The sequence below is a fragment of the Canis lupus genome, chromosome 25, assembly GCF_011100685.1.
Source record: "Canis lupus familiaris isolate Mischka breed German Shepherd chromosome 25, alternate assembly UU_Cfam_GSD_1.0, whole genome shotgun sequence".
In the NCBI taxonomy this organism is placed as follows: Eukaryota; Metazoa; Chordata; class Mammalia; order Carnivora; family Canidae; genus Canis; species Canis lupus.
This window is the reverse complement of record NC_049246.1, coordinates 18,473,922-18,490,403: the sequence shown is the minus strand read 5'-3', so window position 1 is coordinate 18,490,403 and position 16,482 is coordinate 18,473,922. Positions and strand designations below refer to the sequence as shown.

Sequence of the window (16,482 nt, the reverse complement as noted above, 5' to 3'; positions counted from 1 at the left end):
CTTGTCAATTTCAGATACACTTTTACTTTGAATATATAGTCTTAAACTACTGTTCATTCCATTTATAATGTTACTCCCTGGGAGTCGAATTTTCAGCATCCCTGCTAATAAACCTGTCTGCTGTGTACAGAGTTATAATGAGGCTTTTCCTAATTTTCTTCTGTTCTGCCCTTTTTGGAGGTTATTATGTCACATCTAGTGTTGTGCCAGTCTTCTTTCCACTTTTATCTTTGGTTAAAAGCAAAGTGGGTGTTCATAGACATCAGGTGTACTTTTACCAGATGTATGGTCAGTATACTGGCACCATTCTGTTTCCCCCATTCACTACCAGGAGTCATTTTTTTGCAAGGTGAACTTCAGGATACAGTTGTAGGCAGCTGTTTTAGCAGAACAGTGGTGGCATGACTAGGATTATTTTGAGGCTCACCATCTTCAGTAGGCCTTAGTCAAAAATGGGAGTAGTTCTGAACACCTAATTAAGAGCCATTCTCTTTGCATCCCCTTCCTAAATATTGAATAGCCAATTAAAAAGCCAGTTGAAATAACTTCATGTTTTGGAATAGTAAATCTGATCATGCTTTATAACCAAGGCACATATTAGTAAAAATTTCAGAAATAACTTTCTTTAACAACCAGATTTTCTTTTGATTAATCACAGCAATTTGTGACTTGTATTTATTCTCAGTTTTATTTTTTTACCAGCACTTAAGGAAATCAGAAATGCATTTGATTTATTTAAATTAACTCCAGAAGAAAAAAGTGATTTTCCTGAGAATAATCGGAAAAGAGAAGAAATACCACTAGATTGTAAAATCACAGAAGATCACAAAACCAAGGAAAACAAGCAGTTACTTAAAGAAAGGAGAAATACAAGAGATGAAACTGATACTTGGGCATATATAGCTGCAGAAGGTGACCAAGAGATTCTAGACAGTATGTGTCAAGCAGATGAGAATTCTGGTATGTTTGTAGTAATTTTGCAGTATTCTTTCAGGGTAAATGCACCATATTATCTCAATTTCCTTACTCTCCTCCCCCAGTATAATTTTGATGAAAAAAAAAAAATGGAGTAGATTTTACCAAATCTCCTGAAATTTTAAATACATTTTTATATTGAAGACTTAAGTCATTCTGTGATTTCTAAATTAACTAAACAAATATTTTCTGAGTTCCTGTACTGTGCATTTAAAAATTATAAAAATTTCTCATTTTCGGGATCCCTGGGTGGCACAGCGGTTTGGCGCCTGTCTTTGGCCCGGGGCGCGATCCTGGAGACCCTGGATCGAATCCCACATCGGGCTCCCGGTGCATGGAGCCTGCTTCTCCCTCTGCCTATGTCTCTGCCTCTCTCTCTTTCTCTCTCTGTGACTATCATTAAAAAAAAAAAAAAAAAAAAAAATTCTCATTTTCTAGATTACCTACTCTTGCCAAGCAGTCTGTTTGTATATTTTACTAGATTTCTTTCAGAAAATTATCAAATATAGCCTTATTCGTATTCTGCCATTTTAACTTTGCAGTAACACTTGCTAAATAAGATTTTATTATAATAAATGCTATCCTGGGATGTTCAAATTGGCTGCCAAGGAGGGGAGAATCATGTATAGAATATAGAGTACAGTAGCTTGGGGGAAGAGTAATAAAAAGAGTATGTGTATATAAAACTAGGACAGAATAAACAAAAGAGGTTAACCTTATAAACCTGTTATTTGTGAATCTTGAGAATCAATTGAAGAGAATTTTTTAAATATTTGGCAGGCTAGTCTGAGTGGCTCTCATACTGCAGAACAACTAGATTCTGCATATTGTATAAAACAACCTTTTTAAAAAAAAAAAAAAAACAACCTTTTTGAGCTTGCAGGAAATTGGGATACTTTCTAGGAGAAGTAGACAAGGGGGAGGAAAGATGTCTCCCAGAGGGCAAATGCAAGATAGCAGTACTGCTCTTGGGATATTTTATTTATTTATTTATTTATTTATTTATTTATTTATTTATTTATTTATTATTTATTTATTTATTTATTTATTTTAGTCAGAGAGAGAGAGAGGCAGAGACACAGGCAGAGGGAGAAGCAGGCTCCATGCAGGGAGCCCGACATGAGACTCCCAAGATCACACTCTGGGCCAAAGGCAACGCTAAACGGCTGAACCACCTGGGCTTCCCAAGTGGCAGGTTTAATAAGCAAGGGAACTTTTTTTTTTTTTTAAGATTTTATTTATTCATTCATAAGAGACACAGAGAGAGAGAAGCAGAGACACAGGCAGAGGGAGAAGCAGGCTCCATGCAGGGAGCCTGATGTGGGACTCGATCCCGGGTCTCCAGGATCACACCCTGGGCCAAAGGCAGGCACTAAACTGCTGAGCCACCCAGAGATTGCAAGGGAACTTATATACAAAGCTTGTCTTGCTTGGCCACAAGCTGAGATTGATCTGTGCACATGCACACAAATACATACTCCTCCTCCAAGTCTTAAAACTTTTTATAGAGGCCTTAACTGGGTTCAGTCACATATTTAGTCCAGATGGTCTCAGCAACGCCTTACACTCTCAGGGCTATGTCCTTGAAATAGCCCCTAGTATGGGAATGGTGGGTAGAATGTACACTCTAAGGAGACACCTCTGATCGCTCAGGTCCAGCCTGTGGGTCAACGAAAAGTCACATCCTCTCCATGATCTCCAGTAGTAGAGAGTGCATCAGTAAAGCCAGAGGTTGGTTCATTGAAAAGACTAGTTAGACAAGCTTCTAGCAGCATTGATTAAGGAGAAAAAAGGACACTTACACAAATAGTATTTCTAATGAAAAAAGAAAGAGACAGTTACAAATTGTGTCCAGATTAAAAAAGACAATTCTATGAGCAATTCTTTACCAAAAATTTGAAAAGAGAATGAAATGGGAAAATTAGTAGAAAAATATAATTTAAGCAAAACTGACTCAAGAAGAAATACAAAAATTGAGAAGTTTTACAACTTTCAAAGAATGTGAAATAGTAATTTAAAATAGCCTTAAAAATTTAACACCAGTCACAGATAGTTTGGTATGTAAGAGCTTACCAAACTTATAAAAAGGTCTTCCTGAAAATGAAGAATGCTAACTTGTTCTGTGGGCCCATTATTATTTCAGAACCATAATGAGACAGAAACTTTGTAAGAAAGGAAAATGACAAAAAAAAAAAAAAAAAAAAAAAGAAAGGAAAATGACAGGCCAAGCTTACACATGAACTCAGATGTAAATATACCAAAAAAATTAGTAAATTGAATCTAGCTGTATATAAAAACATAACCTCTTCTGATCAAGTTAGGTATTCCCTAGGAAATCACTGAGTAAAGAAGAAATTGATTTAATAACATTCTTGATTTTTAAAAACAAAACCTAGCAAACTATGAATAAAAGGAAGCTTTCTCAGATTAATAAAAAGCATCAAACCTTTGGCAAACATCTGTCACCACTATTACTCAACATTATTCAGAGGTCTACCCAGTACAGTAAGGCAGTGAAAAACAAAAGATACAAGCATTGGGAAGGAAGCTTCTCCACACACCCGTTTCCCCCCTTCCACATAAGCTGTTCATTATAAGATGTTATCATATATGAAAACTCCACAGATTTTTAGAAATGTTAAATGTTTAGCAAGGTGACTGGCTATAAGACCAATATATAAAAGTTAACTACAGTTCTCTATTTTTTCTTTCTTTCTTTTTTCAAGATTCATTTATTTATTTCAGAGAGGGCAAGCACACAGAGGGAGAGGGAGAAGTCGGCTCATGCTAAGCAGGGAGCCAGACATGGGGCTCAGTCCCAGGACCCTGGGATCACAACCTGAGCCGAAGACAGACACTCAACTGACTTAGCCACCCAGACACCCTTCTATGTATTTCTATACACATTTCTGCATATGTAATGTAATCTTAAAAAGTTAATTATCTTCAGTCAAAAAAAAATAACAAGCATTGGTGAGGATATGGAGAAAAAAGAACCCTTGTGAACTGTTGGAGGAATGTAAATTGGTACAGCTTCTGTCGAAAATAGTACGGAGGTTCCTCAGAAAATTAAAAACAGATACCATATGACTCAGTAATTCCACTACTGGGTATATCCAAAGAAAAGGAAAACACTAATTCAAAAGATAAATATATACCCCTATGTTTACTGCAATATTATTCATAATAGCTAGAATATAGAAGCAACCCAAGTGTCCCATTAGTGGATGAATGGGTAAATAAGCTGGGGAGCTACCCCACGCACACAGAGATATTACTTGGTCATAAAAAAAAGAATGAGATTTGCATAGACCTAGGGTATGCAAATATAAGACCTTAGGGTATTATACTAAGTGAAGCAAGTCTGAGAAAGAAATACCTCCCCATATGATATCACTTCTGTGTGGAATCTAAAAAACAATAAATAAAAAGCAGAAACAGATCCATAAACACAAGAGAACAAACTGATGGTTGCCAGAGGGGAGGGGATAAGAGGAAAGGCAAAATGGGTGAAGGGGAGTGGGAGACACAGGCTTTAAGTTATGGAATGAATCAGTCACCAGGATAAAAGGTACAGCATAGGGAATATAGTCAGTGGTATTTCAAGAGTTGTGTGGTGACAGATGGTAGCTCCACTTGTGGTGAACATAGCATAAGGTATAGAGTTGTTGAATCACCATGTTGTACACCTAAAACTAATGTAACATTGTGTGTCAGCTACATTTCAATTTAAAAAAGTAGAAGGATGAGAAAATTAACTTTCAGTAACACATTTAAAAGATTGCTAAGAGGAATCCCTGGGTGGCGCAGCGGTTTGGCGCCTGCCTTTGGCCCAGGGCGCAATCCTTGGAGACCCGGGATCAAATCCCACATCGGGCTCCCGCTGCATGGAGCCTGCTTCTCCCTCTGCCTATGTCTCTGCCTCTCTCTCTCTCTCTCTCTCTGTGACTATCATAAATAAAAAAAAAGATTGCTAAGAATATTGTATATGAAGATCTATAAGACCTGTATGGTGAAAAGTATAAAAACTTTTTGAAAGTTACTAAATTTATGCCATTTTATTAATAAACATAATATTTAAAAATTTGCCATTTTCTTTGAGTTGGTCTGTGATCTCACTGTGGTTCCAGTCAAACTTCCCAACATAATTTTTCATGAATTTATTGATCCTGATTCTAGAATTTACATGGAAGACTAACCAAAAGCCAAAACCAGTTATCCCAGTAGTAATCAAAACCTGTATAAAACTATAGAACTAGATACAGTATTTACTTGGCACAAGAAGGTTAGATTAGTTAATTGAGTAAAGTCCTCAGAGTAGAACCCTTGCAGATGTGGAAACTGGATACATGGTAAGTGGCAACACAGATCTGTGGGGAAAAATAACCTCTTTTTAGATGATGTGAGGATAATCGGTTATACGTGTGGAAGAAACCATACGTAAAAACCAAATACTAATGGGATTAAGGCCTTAAATATAAAGAGGACAGTTAGGTATTAGGTATTTGGAGAATAAAGGATCATATCTTTAAGACCTTGGAGGTAGGGAAGGTTTTCTGAAACAAGACAAAAAAAAGTACCATAAAAGAAAAGACTGATAAAGTTGACTACAAAACAAGTTCCATTCATCAAAGTTCCCATTAAAGAATGGTGAAAAACAAAGGATTGGTACTCAAAATATATAAAGAATTTCTTCAGTATGAAACTATATTAGTTACAGTCTTCCAGAGAAACAATAAATAGGATATATATATATATCTAGAGAGATTTGTTACGAGAAATTGGCATGTGTGATTATGAAGGTTTAGAATTGTCGCACAACCTGCCATTTGCAGGGTAGAACCAGGAAAGCTGGTAGTGTAATTTCAGTCTGAGTCCAAGGCCTGAGAACTACAGAGCTGATGCTATAACCCCTGGAGTCCAGAGGTCCAAGAACCAGGAGTCCTGATGTCTTGAGGAAGAACATGGAGGTCCCAGCTCAAGAAGAGCGAAATGTCTCCTGCAAAGCAGAGGATTGGATGATGGCTGCCTACACTGTGAGGAGGGCAGATCTTTAAGTCGTTCTAATGATTCAAATGCTGATCTCCCAGAAAGGCCCTTAGAGACACACCCAGAAATAATGTTTTACCAGATATCTGGGGTTCTCTTAACCCTGTCAAGTTGATACATAAAATTCGCCATCGTAGATGCCAATTTTATAAAGCTAAGAAATAAATAGAACTGTAGATTTTTTAGGATATATGTATTTATGGCAAAACCGTTTTTAAAAAGAACACAGATGAATGACAGATTCAAACTCCTGATCCATGCCATCGTTGTGGTAGAGGGTGGCAGGGGGTGGGATGTTTAGGCCCAAGAGTGGTTCTGTGCACAAGTGAGTGCTATGTTCACAGATGTTCACCTCTTAACACATTCTTTACTGTTACTAAAAGTAAACTTTATTAAAGGTAGTAAAATAAAGAGAAAAGGCTAAAATTACTTAATGCTTAATCAAGATTCAATACTTGGTAGGGATGAACGTAGGATTTTGAACCAGTTGGTTATGAGACCAAAATCCAAGCTACAGCCATAACCTTTTCTTGTTACTTAGGTTGTATGTTATTACTTCTAACAGTTCTGTAAATTAGGTGGTGGTATCTCAATTGATACAACCCTCATCTGTCCTGCTTCCCAGATCTTTCTGTGGGGCTGTGGGGCTGCATAGGAGAGAGAGGAGGTCCAGTTGTGGGTTCAGATACGTGTCCCTGAGATGGCTCTCGGCTTACTCATGTGCTTCTGAGCAAATCACAGAACCTCTTTGTCTTGTTCTCCTTACCTGTAACGTGTATCCCCGTATTGCTTATCATGTATGGATTAAATATGCTTATTTATGTAAATAACAGTTTCTACTGAATGTTAGCCACTTTTATTATTACTGCTACTGTTACTCAGAAAGTGAGGTGTAGCGAGTTTACATGACTTACTGAAAGCCACACAGCTTACATATGGCGCTGCGATACAGAAAATATAGTATACTCAGCTCCCAAGACTGCTCTTTCTACAATGGAATGCTCTTGGAAGTAGCAAAGAGAAGTATTGGTTTGAGCTAAAGGCTTTGGAAGAATTTCCTTCATTTCTTTGCATGTCTTTTACAAACTTCATTTTTATGGCAAGGTTCACTGCCTAACATTTGTATAGTTTGAGAAATTGGTTTTAGGTGAAAATACTTGGACTCTTACCATAAAATATTTATGCTTTTTACTTTTTCAAATAGCACAGTTGAGGGGTGTCTGGGGGGGTGGCTCAGTTGGGCGTTGCCTCGATTTCAGCTCAGGTCATAATCCTCAGGGTCATGGATGCGCTGAGTATGGAGCTTGCTTAAGATTCTTCCTTCCCTCTCCCTCTGCCCCTCTCCCCTGCCTCAAATAAATACATAAATAATATCTTTAAAAATAGTTGTTTTTAAAAATTACTCTCCAATGAATTATGCTCAAATCTTACTTGTTGCACTGCCAATAGTGGTGAACGTGTCCTTTTTTTTTTTTTTTAATTTTTATTTATTTATGATAGTCACAGAGAGAGAGAGAGAGAGAGGCAGAGACACAGGCAGAGGGAGAAGCAGGCTCCAAGCACCGGGAGCCCGACATGGGATTCGATCCCCGGTCTCCGGGATCGCGCCCTGGGCCAAATGCAGGCGCCAAACCGCTGCGCCACCCAGGGATCCCCGTGTCCTTTCTTAATGTTAGGAAAGCCACTGCATCAGACAGATGAGGGAGGAGTCTAGCACTTGTTTTGTGGGTAGAACAGAGCACAGAGGGCTTCCAGGAGGAGAAGCTGAAGCTGGGTCTGAAAGATCAGTGACACTTATTTACATACAGGTCTGGTTTACACATTTAGAATGGCTTTACGTACGTAAATGAATGGAGGCAATGTATATCCCAGAAAAATGGCCAAAAATAGAAATGTTAAGAGATTCCTCTTACTGAATCCCTGTGATTTCTCTCTTCCTTTGGGCTACTTAATCTTGTATTTAAAATTCATGGTTCATTACTTTATATTTAATAGATTACCTACTTATACCTTTGAAGCACCATGACATCTAAACATGGATAGTTTATGGAAAGGAATTATCTGTACGGCAGGTAGCACACATTTTAAAGACTTCTATATGGTGATTTGCCAAAAGAAAACTCCAAAGAATCCAATAAATTAAGGACCCTGTAAAAAATAAAATAAAATAAAATAAATAAACATGGATAGTTTGTATTATTTGACCAAGAAAAGCAGAAATTTAATTAAAGACTCAATTACATAATATATTGTTAAAAGTGTAGATGAAGCTTTGCTTAATTAAGACACCACAAACTTAAAACAGCATTGTTACAGGAAAAAATATGTATTAATAAGGCCCTTCTGTGTTCCAGATGGCAGACAACAGATTTTGAGTTTGGGCATGGACTTGCAGTTGGAATGGATGAAACTAGAAGATTTTCAAAAGCATCTTGATGGAGAAGATGAGAACTTTACTACAGCAGATGCAATTCCAAGTAGTGAGTACTTTGGGAATTTTGGAGGTCCTTTTCCTAAATCTAAATATGTAAAGTGCAATTTATCTTAATTCTTTCATTGTAGATTTATTGAGGGATGCAGTGAAAAACGGGGATTATATTGCTGTGAAGGTTGCACTTAATTCAAATGAGGACTATAACCTGGACCAAGAGGTAATGTTTTAGTAAAGTCTCATGAAATAAAGACGGAAAGTAGCTCTTTTAACATAATTGTTTCCTTTTTCATTTTTTTAATTATAAAAGTAATGTTCATTTTATAAACTGAAAACACAGTAGTAATGTATAATGTAGAAAATTATAGGCCTTGTAATTCCAGCCCCAAGAATGACCATTTGGTTTGGCTGTGGCCTGTCTGGTTTTGTCTTGTTGGACCTCTGTTGCTCTGAGGGCCATAAAATGACTCCTTGTATCCGTGTTACTGTTGATGGTATGTTGATAGTCACCTGTTCACAACAGCTGTACATCATTCTACTGTTGCTGCAGGGTTTTCATTTTGATTTATAGGGGGCAGTTTTGTTTTGTTTTTTAAGATTTTATTTATTTATGATAGAGAGAGAGAGAGACACAGGCAGAGGGAGAAGCAGGAGAGAGAGAGAGAGAGAGAGAGAGAGAGAGAGACAGGCAGAGGGAGAAGCAGGCTCCATGCCGGGAGCCCGATGTGGGACTTGATCCCGGGACTCCAGGATTGCGCCCGGGCCAAAGGCAGGCGCTAAACCGCTGAGCCACCCAGCGATCCCCTGGTTTTTGTTTTAATGAAAACATATAACCCTTTCTTTCTAGTGTTTAGATTTTGCTTTGAGATAGACACATCTGTCAATCCTTTCCTTTATGGATTTTGGGTGTCTTGCTTATAAAAGATTTTTATATTTTCTTCTTCAGTTTTCTTAGTTATTAAGTGGTAGATTTTTTTAGGCTTAATCCTTAGGGGTTACAGTTCAAAAGAATTATTGGAATTTTAAGTAAAATTGCATGAAATCTATAGATTAATTTGGTTGAGAATTGACATTTTTACATTTTGAGTCCTCCAAATAAGAACTCTACATTTATTCAGCTCTTCACTTATTCCTAAAGCAAAGTCTTAAAATTCTGTTGTTTTGTGTGATTCTTGCACTTTTATTCTAGATGCATTCCTACATATTTGATAATTCTTAAAGTATCTTAGTATGATCATTAGGATCTTCCGCCCCCCCCCATTTTGTCTTCTAATTGGTTTTTATATATATTTGGTGAATCTATTGATTTGTGTGTGTATATGCATGCGTGCGTGGTGTCTGCCTCTAGACACCATTTCACTTTGTGAAATTTTCTTACTGTAATAATTTTTAAGTCGCTTGCCTGGGATTCTCTGAGTAGAGAATATCATCTGCCAAAAAGTAACTGTTTTGTTTCCTTTTTTTCCCGGTAATATTTCTTTTTCTGGTCTTGTGAACTTGGTGACATTTTGAAGAATAGTGATGATGGAAGTGATTCTGTTCTATCTCTGATCTGAGAGGGGATCCTGTTCTCTGTCTGATCTGAGTGGGGACTTCCCCTTAAGCTCTGTGTGAAGATTCTTTTTCTTTTGTACCGTTGTTGGCTTCTTGTGGACAGTAGCCTTTCTCTTTCTAGACTTCCTTTCTTTGCTTACCTACTTTAGTTTTTATCAGGGATGAATGTTTGGTTTTATCAGATGGCTTTTTTCCTCTACTTTTTTTTTCCCCCTACTTTAATACTAATGTAGCTCAGTCTTAGTAAAGTTTAGAAAAAAAGGTTTTTTCCCTTTAACATGGCTTTTAGGGGTTTGTTTTTTTTAAGATTTATTTATTGGAGAGGGAGAAAGAGCACAAGCAGAGGGGAGGGGGAGAGGTAAGAAGCAGACTCCCCATTGAGCAGGGAGCCCAATTTGGGGCTTAATCCCAGGACTCTGGGATCATGACCTGAGGCGAAGGCAGACGCTTCACGGAGTAAGCCACCCCAGTGCCCCTAACATGTTTTGTAATAAGATACTTTACAAATGAGAAAAAGTACAATGTCTTACTTCACTTGACTTTTATATTAGTGTTCCTTCAGATTGCGCATACAGGTGAATTCTGCTAAACTTCAGATTATAGCCAAATTAACAACACTATTAGAACCTTTTTTAGAGGCACCTGTGTGGCTCAGCAGCTGAGCTTCTGCCTTGGGCTCAGGTCATGATCCCAGGGTCCTGGGATCGAGTCCCACATTGGCTCCCCACAGGGAGCCTGCTTCTCCCTCTACCTGTGTCTCTGCCTCTCTCTGTGTTTCTCTCATGAATAAATAAATAAAATCTTAAAAAAAAAGAACTTGGTTTTAGCAGATGGTATTTAATAAATGGTTTGGTATTCCTAAGGATTTGTTTCAGTTAATGATTGGAAATATGTTAGCTATTGATTACCTTTTTATTTTTTTGTCAACTTTATGTAATTTTATCTTTTTAAAGTACTTTAATTTCTCTGTCTTGTCACAGCCTCTTAGAAACCAATCATATTAGTGTCCTGTTTCCTGCTTCTGAATTTTCTTCTTTATCTTTTAGCAGACTGTCACTTCCCAATAGTTACATTTGTATAGGCCACCCATTGTGATGACACCATTCAGTTAGCCTGTCATTAATAGAGTGGAATTAGGTCATGTCTAGTGGTCATTTCTAGCCTTAGCACTTTGGGCCAACTGAGTATCACAGATGTGTTAGTTTCACATGTTTAACTTACAACACAAGGAGACTCTTGGGCCTGAAATGTGTGATAAATAAATATCTTTGCCATTTTTATAGCATCAAGATGAATACTATTCATCGTATGTCATGCAGAGTGCTGAAACACATGGAAGTTGTAAAATTTTATGGTATTTATGAAAGAAATTATATAGTATTAGTTTCTGATTGTTTTTTAGAAGGATATTTTCATGAAAACCTTAAGTAGCTGCTTAAATCAGTGCATTTAAGTGATTCCACATTGAAACATCATAGATGAAAAGACTTAATTTAAAATTTTTTCTGATAGACATTGACATGTTTTTTCCTCAACAAAACCAATGAAGGATTCGAGCGGGATGACCCTGGTGATGCTCGCTGCAGCAGGAGGGCAAGATGACCTGCTGAGGCTCCTCATCAGGAAAGGGGCTAAGGTGAATGGCCGACAGAAGAACGGGACCACCGCCCTCATTCATGCGGCTGAGAAGGTTGGGAACTCAGAAGGCATCAGTTACTTAGTCCTTGGGAATTTCAGCTTGTGGACCAGAACAGAGTCTGTTTCTGTGGTGAAATATAACCCTCATATAGTCACTTAGGACTTACGAATAAATTTTTTTTTAATCAACGGTAGTACTTTATAATTGAATTTTCAAAATGTGATTTAACTAGTGGGAAGTGATTTATATTGAAAACCTGAGGGTACTGATTGGCTTATTAGTCTGTAGAGCTTGAGACTGTTGATCTCAGAGTTGTGAATTCATGCCCCAAGCTGGGCATAGAGATTACTTTAAAAAGGGGGAAGGGCCTCTGATTAATGTACTAATGCTGGTTTCAGTCTTAGATCTTTTAAAAATCTTTTCCAATTGAAATTAAGTGTTCCTTTTGATTAAGAATTTAATTAAAATGTTCCCACATTATTTTTTTAAAGGATTGATATACAGAGCTTCTTATGTTGAAACCAGTAGTTAAACTTCAATCGAAGTTGCTATCGAATTGTGTATGGCTGTGCATTCATACATGCTCACCTGCCTGCATGCAAATCCAAGTATTTTCCCTGGTGGCTAAAAATTTCAAGTCATCAAAAACTATCTTCTAAAGAATTTTGGGAATTAAGTTTCCTTTTTTTTTTTTTTTTTTTTAATAGAACTTTTTAACTACAGTGGCTATTCTTTTGGAAGCCGGAGCTTTTGTAAATGTCCAGCAGAGCAATGGTGAGACTGCTCTAATGAAGGTAAATACTTCACTTTGGTCTTGACAGATGTTCCTGTTGATGCCTCTGATTGCCAGGCACTCTGCAGGGTCTGGGAATATGATGGGGAACAGGACACAGATGTGTAGAAAAAACAAGTCAGCAAAATTAGAAGGTGGTATGAGCAACAGTGTGATAGGAATAAGCTGAGAGAGCCATGGGGTTACCTAAAAGTGATACCAGGCTCAGCAGTGTGGACTCAAGGTGGGACAAGGTGGGATAGATGCTGGCTCAGTTGGTAGAACATATGACTCTTGTTCTTGGGGGTCGTAAATTCAGGCCCCATGTTGAGTATAGAGATTTCATTTAGAAGGGGGTGGGGAGGGTGAGACAGGGGATGTGATGTATCTGAGCTGCATGCTGTGTGGATATATGAACTATGTGACCAGGAACTGGACTAGGCTATGCACAGTTAGGGAGTGGAAAAGAACACGATGTGCTTTCGTTATTACTTTACATGGGTGGATTCATCCTTAGCCTCAATTCTTCCTGTGTGTTTGGAGTTACGGTTTGCGGAGCGTTTTGAGTGGAAAGTTGTTAAAGCTTACCCCACCCCACCCCACCCCCCAGGACTCTCCCTTTAATTACTTTTCCCTGTTTGGCACTTTTGTATTAGCCTCTACTTTGGCTCAGCCCGGTCTGGCATGTTTCTATTCTGGTTCTTGGACTAAGCTGCTGTTAGGACATGGCAGGTCCTGACACCGAGCCATGCTTTAGTTCCCCACATGGAGGCTCTGCCTTATTGCCCCCTTCCTAGATGCAGTTTTGTGTAAGGAAGTTGGCCGAAGTAGGTGTTAGTACTACCTATTTTCAGCAGTCTTTCCTGAGTCTGGAAGAGTGCACAGATACAGGCTCTAGTTAGCCCTGGGCCTGGTCCTGAGCGTGGTCTTGAATCTCTGTTATTCTCAAGGCCAGGATCACCTGTCCCTTCAACCTTCTTCCACACTCGGGATGTGAACCTTGCTCACTGCTTCTATTGCTGTTTCATTTTTGGTTTATAGAAATGCTTATTTTGTTCAGGAGCCCTACCTTTGAATTTTAATTTTCCTTTGTGTGCTTCTCTTGCTGTATACTTAGAGCAGAGGTGGCACCTCAAACATGAAATAAGACATTGTCTTATTGAGAAATCAACATGTACATTCTATTTTTTTTTTTTCAACATGTACATTCTAAAGAGCAAATGCTGAAGTAGTCTGGCGCATAAAGGTGTGCACATGGGGCAGTGAGCATGGACATGGTCTGCATCCGGGCTGAGGAATTAGGACAACTTGATCATGAGAGCAGTTTAAGTTGGAGAAGGACATAATCAGACTAAAGGTGGTTGTTTCTCATTCCCCTAGTTCAGTAGGGAGATTGAATTAATTAAAAAGATGAACGGTTTGCAGACACAGGGATGTTTTTAAAATCAAGTGAAAATATAATCTGTTCCTATATAGTGACCGTAGAGAGAGAGAAGTGGATGATAGACCAGTATTTTAAGAAGGTAGAATTTGCAGGACTTGGTAATTGAAGGTGATATTTGGTAATCCTGTTTCTTAATTTAGGGGATTCAGGCAGTGTATACAATGGGAGTGGGGTTACACTTGAGCTGGAAATGCTCAGATGTTTCACATATGGATCTTTAGCTCAGGAGAGAGGGGTAGGCTATAGATTCAGATTCGAGTTCATCTGTGTAGACAGCACAATTACAGGCCCAGGCTGAGAGTGGGATTACCACTGAGAGTTAAAGGCTAGAGATGGAAGGCAGCCACATAGGAAAGACCAGAGAAGGTGAAGGAAGATCAGATCAGCAGAGTGCAGCATCCTGGGCGTTTCAAGGAGGAGCTGACCTGTAGCATCTGTTGAGGCAGAGATGCCAAAGAAAAATAGGCTGAGAAGTGCTTTTGGGAGGTAGCACTGGAGAGGGTGTTGGCATCTTTGTTTGTTGGGTTTGAGGGGTGTGGTTGCAGGGAGTGAGGAAGTGGATGCTGGATTTTGTAGGCACTTAGGACTTGAGCTGAGGAGGAGGAAGGCAGTGTCCAGAGGGGAAGGGGTCGAGGGACAATTTGTTGCTTCTTCCCAGAGAAGATCTCAAAGGATATTTAACTACTGTCTGAATAAGACTGCCGATAACTGTATGTAAATTTGTTTTTGTTTTTTGTTTACTTTGATCTGGTTTTTGTTTGTGTTGGGATTTTTTTGGTACTTGTTTCTTCAGCTTTAAGGATTTAGTGTATTGCATTGGTTTTTAGAATTAGAAGAAATAAACATGGGAGGAGATTTTCAGAAATTTTTTAAACAATTTTAAAAACCTATCTCAGAAATAATAAATAAAATTGGTCGTTACCAGAGTGTGAGGGTGTGGAGAAACCACATTCTCACCTGTTGATGTCGGGCATATAATTGGTTCCAACAGGGCTTCTCAACCTTCCCCTTCCTGACATTGTGAGCCAGATCATTTGTAGGATGTGCAACAGCATCCCTAACCTCTGCACCAGATGCCATTAGTACCCACCCTCGGTTGTTAACAACCCGAAATGTCTCCATACACTGCCTGAATTCCCCTGGGGGCAAAACCACCCCAGTGAGAACCACCAGGTTACATACATCTTTGGAAAGGCATTTGTCAGATATACCTGAGATGCATGCCCTTTGACCTAGCAGTTGCACAACTTAAAAATCTACTCTGTAGAAATACAGTCTGGAATAGTAGCACACCTGATAGCCTTGTTCTTACAGGAAAGCTAACTGGCTTGCCCTCATCCTTTACGGTGTGTTATATGGTATCAGCCTCGGTGTTGTAAGGCAGAAGTACTGTTACCCACTTTGGACAAATGGAAACAGTGAAATTCAGAATTACACCGAAAAAGATACACATGTGAAGCATCTTCTGAGCCTTTCCAGCTCAAATGTAACCCCACTCCCATTGTATATACTGCCTGAATTCCCAAAATTAAGAAACAGGATTACCAAACATCTTCAGTTACCAAATTCTGTGAATTCTACCTTCTTAAAATACTGGTCAGTCTATCCACTTCTCTCTCCACTGTCACTACATAGGTACAGACTATATTTTCACTTGATTTTAAGTGAAATAAATAAACTAATTAATTACTTGAAGTCCCACAGGGAGTAAGTAACAGGAAAGAACCTGGAGGTGGTAGGTCTTTTTACTCTAGAAATGGTCTTTGTGCCCAGCTCCATCTTAAATTTGCTGAATTCAAATTTGTATATATGCTTAATTAGTCTCCTTTAAAGCAGCTTCTAGGGAAGTTTTGAAATTATTTTGTGATGCTCAGAGACTTGGTCTGAAGAGTGGAGCGCACTCTAGAGCTTAGAAAGGCCTGGTGTTTGTTCTGTCTTGGGACAGAGTATCTTTTTCAGAGTTGCCCAATTCTCCACGATTCAGGGGTTTTCGAAATTGAATATAGCACAGATTTCAGTACTGATCACTGACTATAAGGAGTGTAACACTTTTCAGTTACGTATCAGATTGTAATCCTTGGTGAGACCTGATGCCAGGTTTTCTTCCCCTCTCCAATGTTCTTGCCCTTCTCTTCACAAAGAACCGCTGGGCTCACAGGAGGAGAAAGGGACAAACACTGATTGCTGTCTAACTTATCTTACAGTTAACTCCTTTTTTTCCATTGTAGGCCTGTAAAAGAGGAAATTCTGATATCGTACGACTCGTGATTGAATGTGGAGCTGACTGCAATATTTTGTCAAAGCACCAGAATAGCGCACTGCATTTTGCAAAGCAGTGTAACAATGTGTTGGTGTACGACTTGCTGAAGAATCATTTAGAGACGTAAGTGTGAGCGAATGTGCCATGGTTAGGTCACAAGATGTGTTTGGACATGTCGTAATTAGAATGGCCTGTGTAAATTGTTCAGAAGATTGTTAAATGGAAGTCCGAAGAGGTTTCTGTTCTCAAAAGATCATAAATTTAATAAGTGGCATATGAATTATTTTTCTGACAGTTATTAAATCTCAAACTTTAAAAAAGTTAACACTGTTCTATCTGGGAGTATCTCCTTAAAATC

General features: G+C 38.5%; 1 protein-coding gene across 1 annotated transcript in view; it reads left to right on the top strand.

Annotated features, from left to right (window-relative positions):
* MPHOSPH8 (M-phase phosphoprotein 8) overlaps positions 1-16,482 on the top strand; it is a 50,063-nt gene that overhangs the window by 25,132 nt on the left and 8,449 nt on the right. The window contains exons 5-10 of the mRNA NM_001145981.1: positions 703-960; positions 8,379-8,504; positions 8,587-8,675; positions 11,559-11,699; positions 12,356-12,442; positions 16,093-16,247. Of these exons, the coding sequence (NP_001139453.1) occupies positions 703-960; positions 8,379-8,504; positions 8,587-8,675; positions 11,559-11,699; positions 12,356-12,442; positions 16,093-16,247 (856 nt within the window). The remainder of the gene's footprint in view (positions 1-702; positions 961-8,378; positions 8,505-8,586; positions 8,676-11,558; positions 11,700-12,355; positions 12,443-16,092; positions 16,248-16,482) is intronic.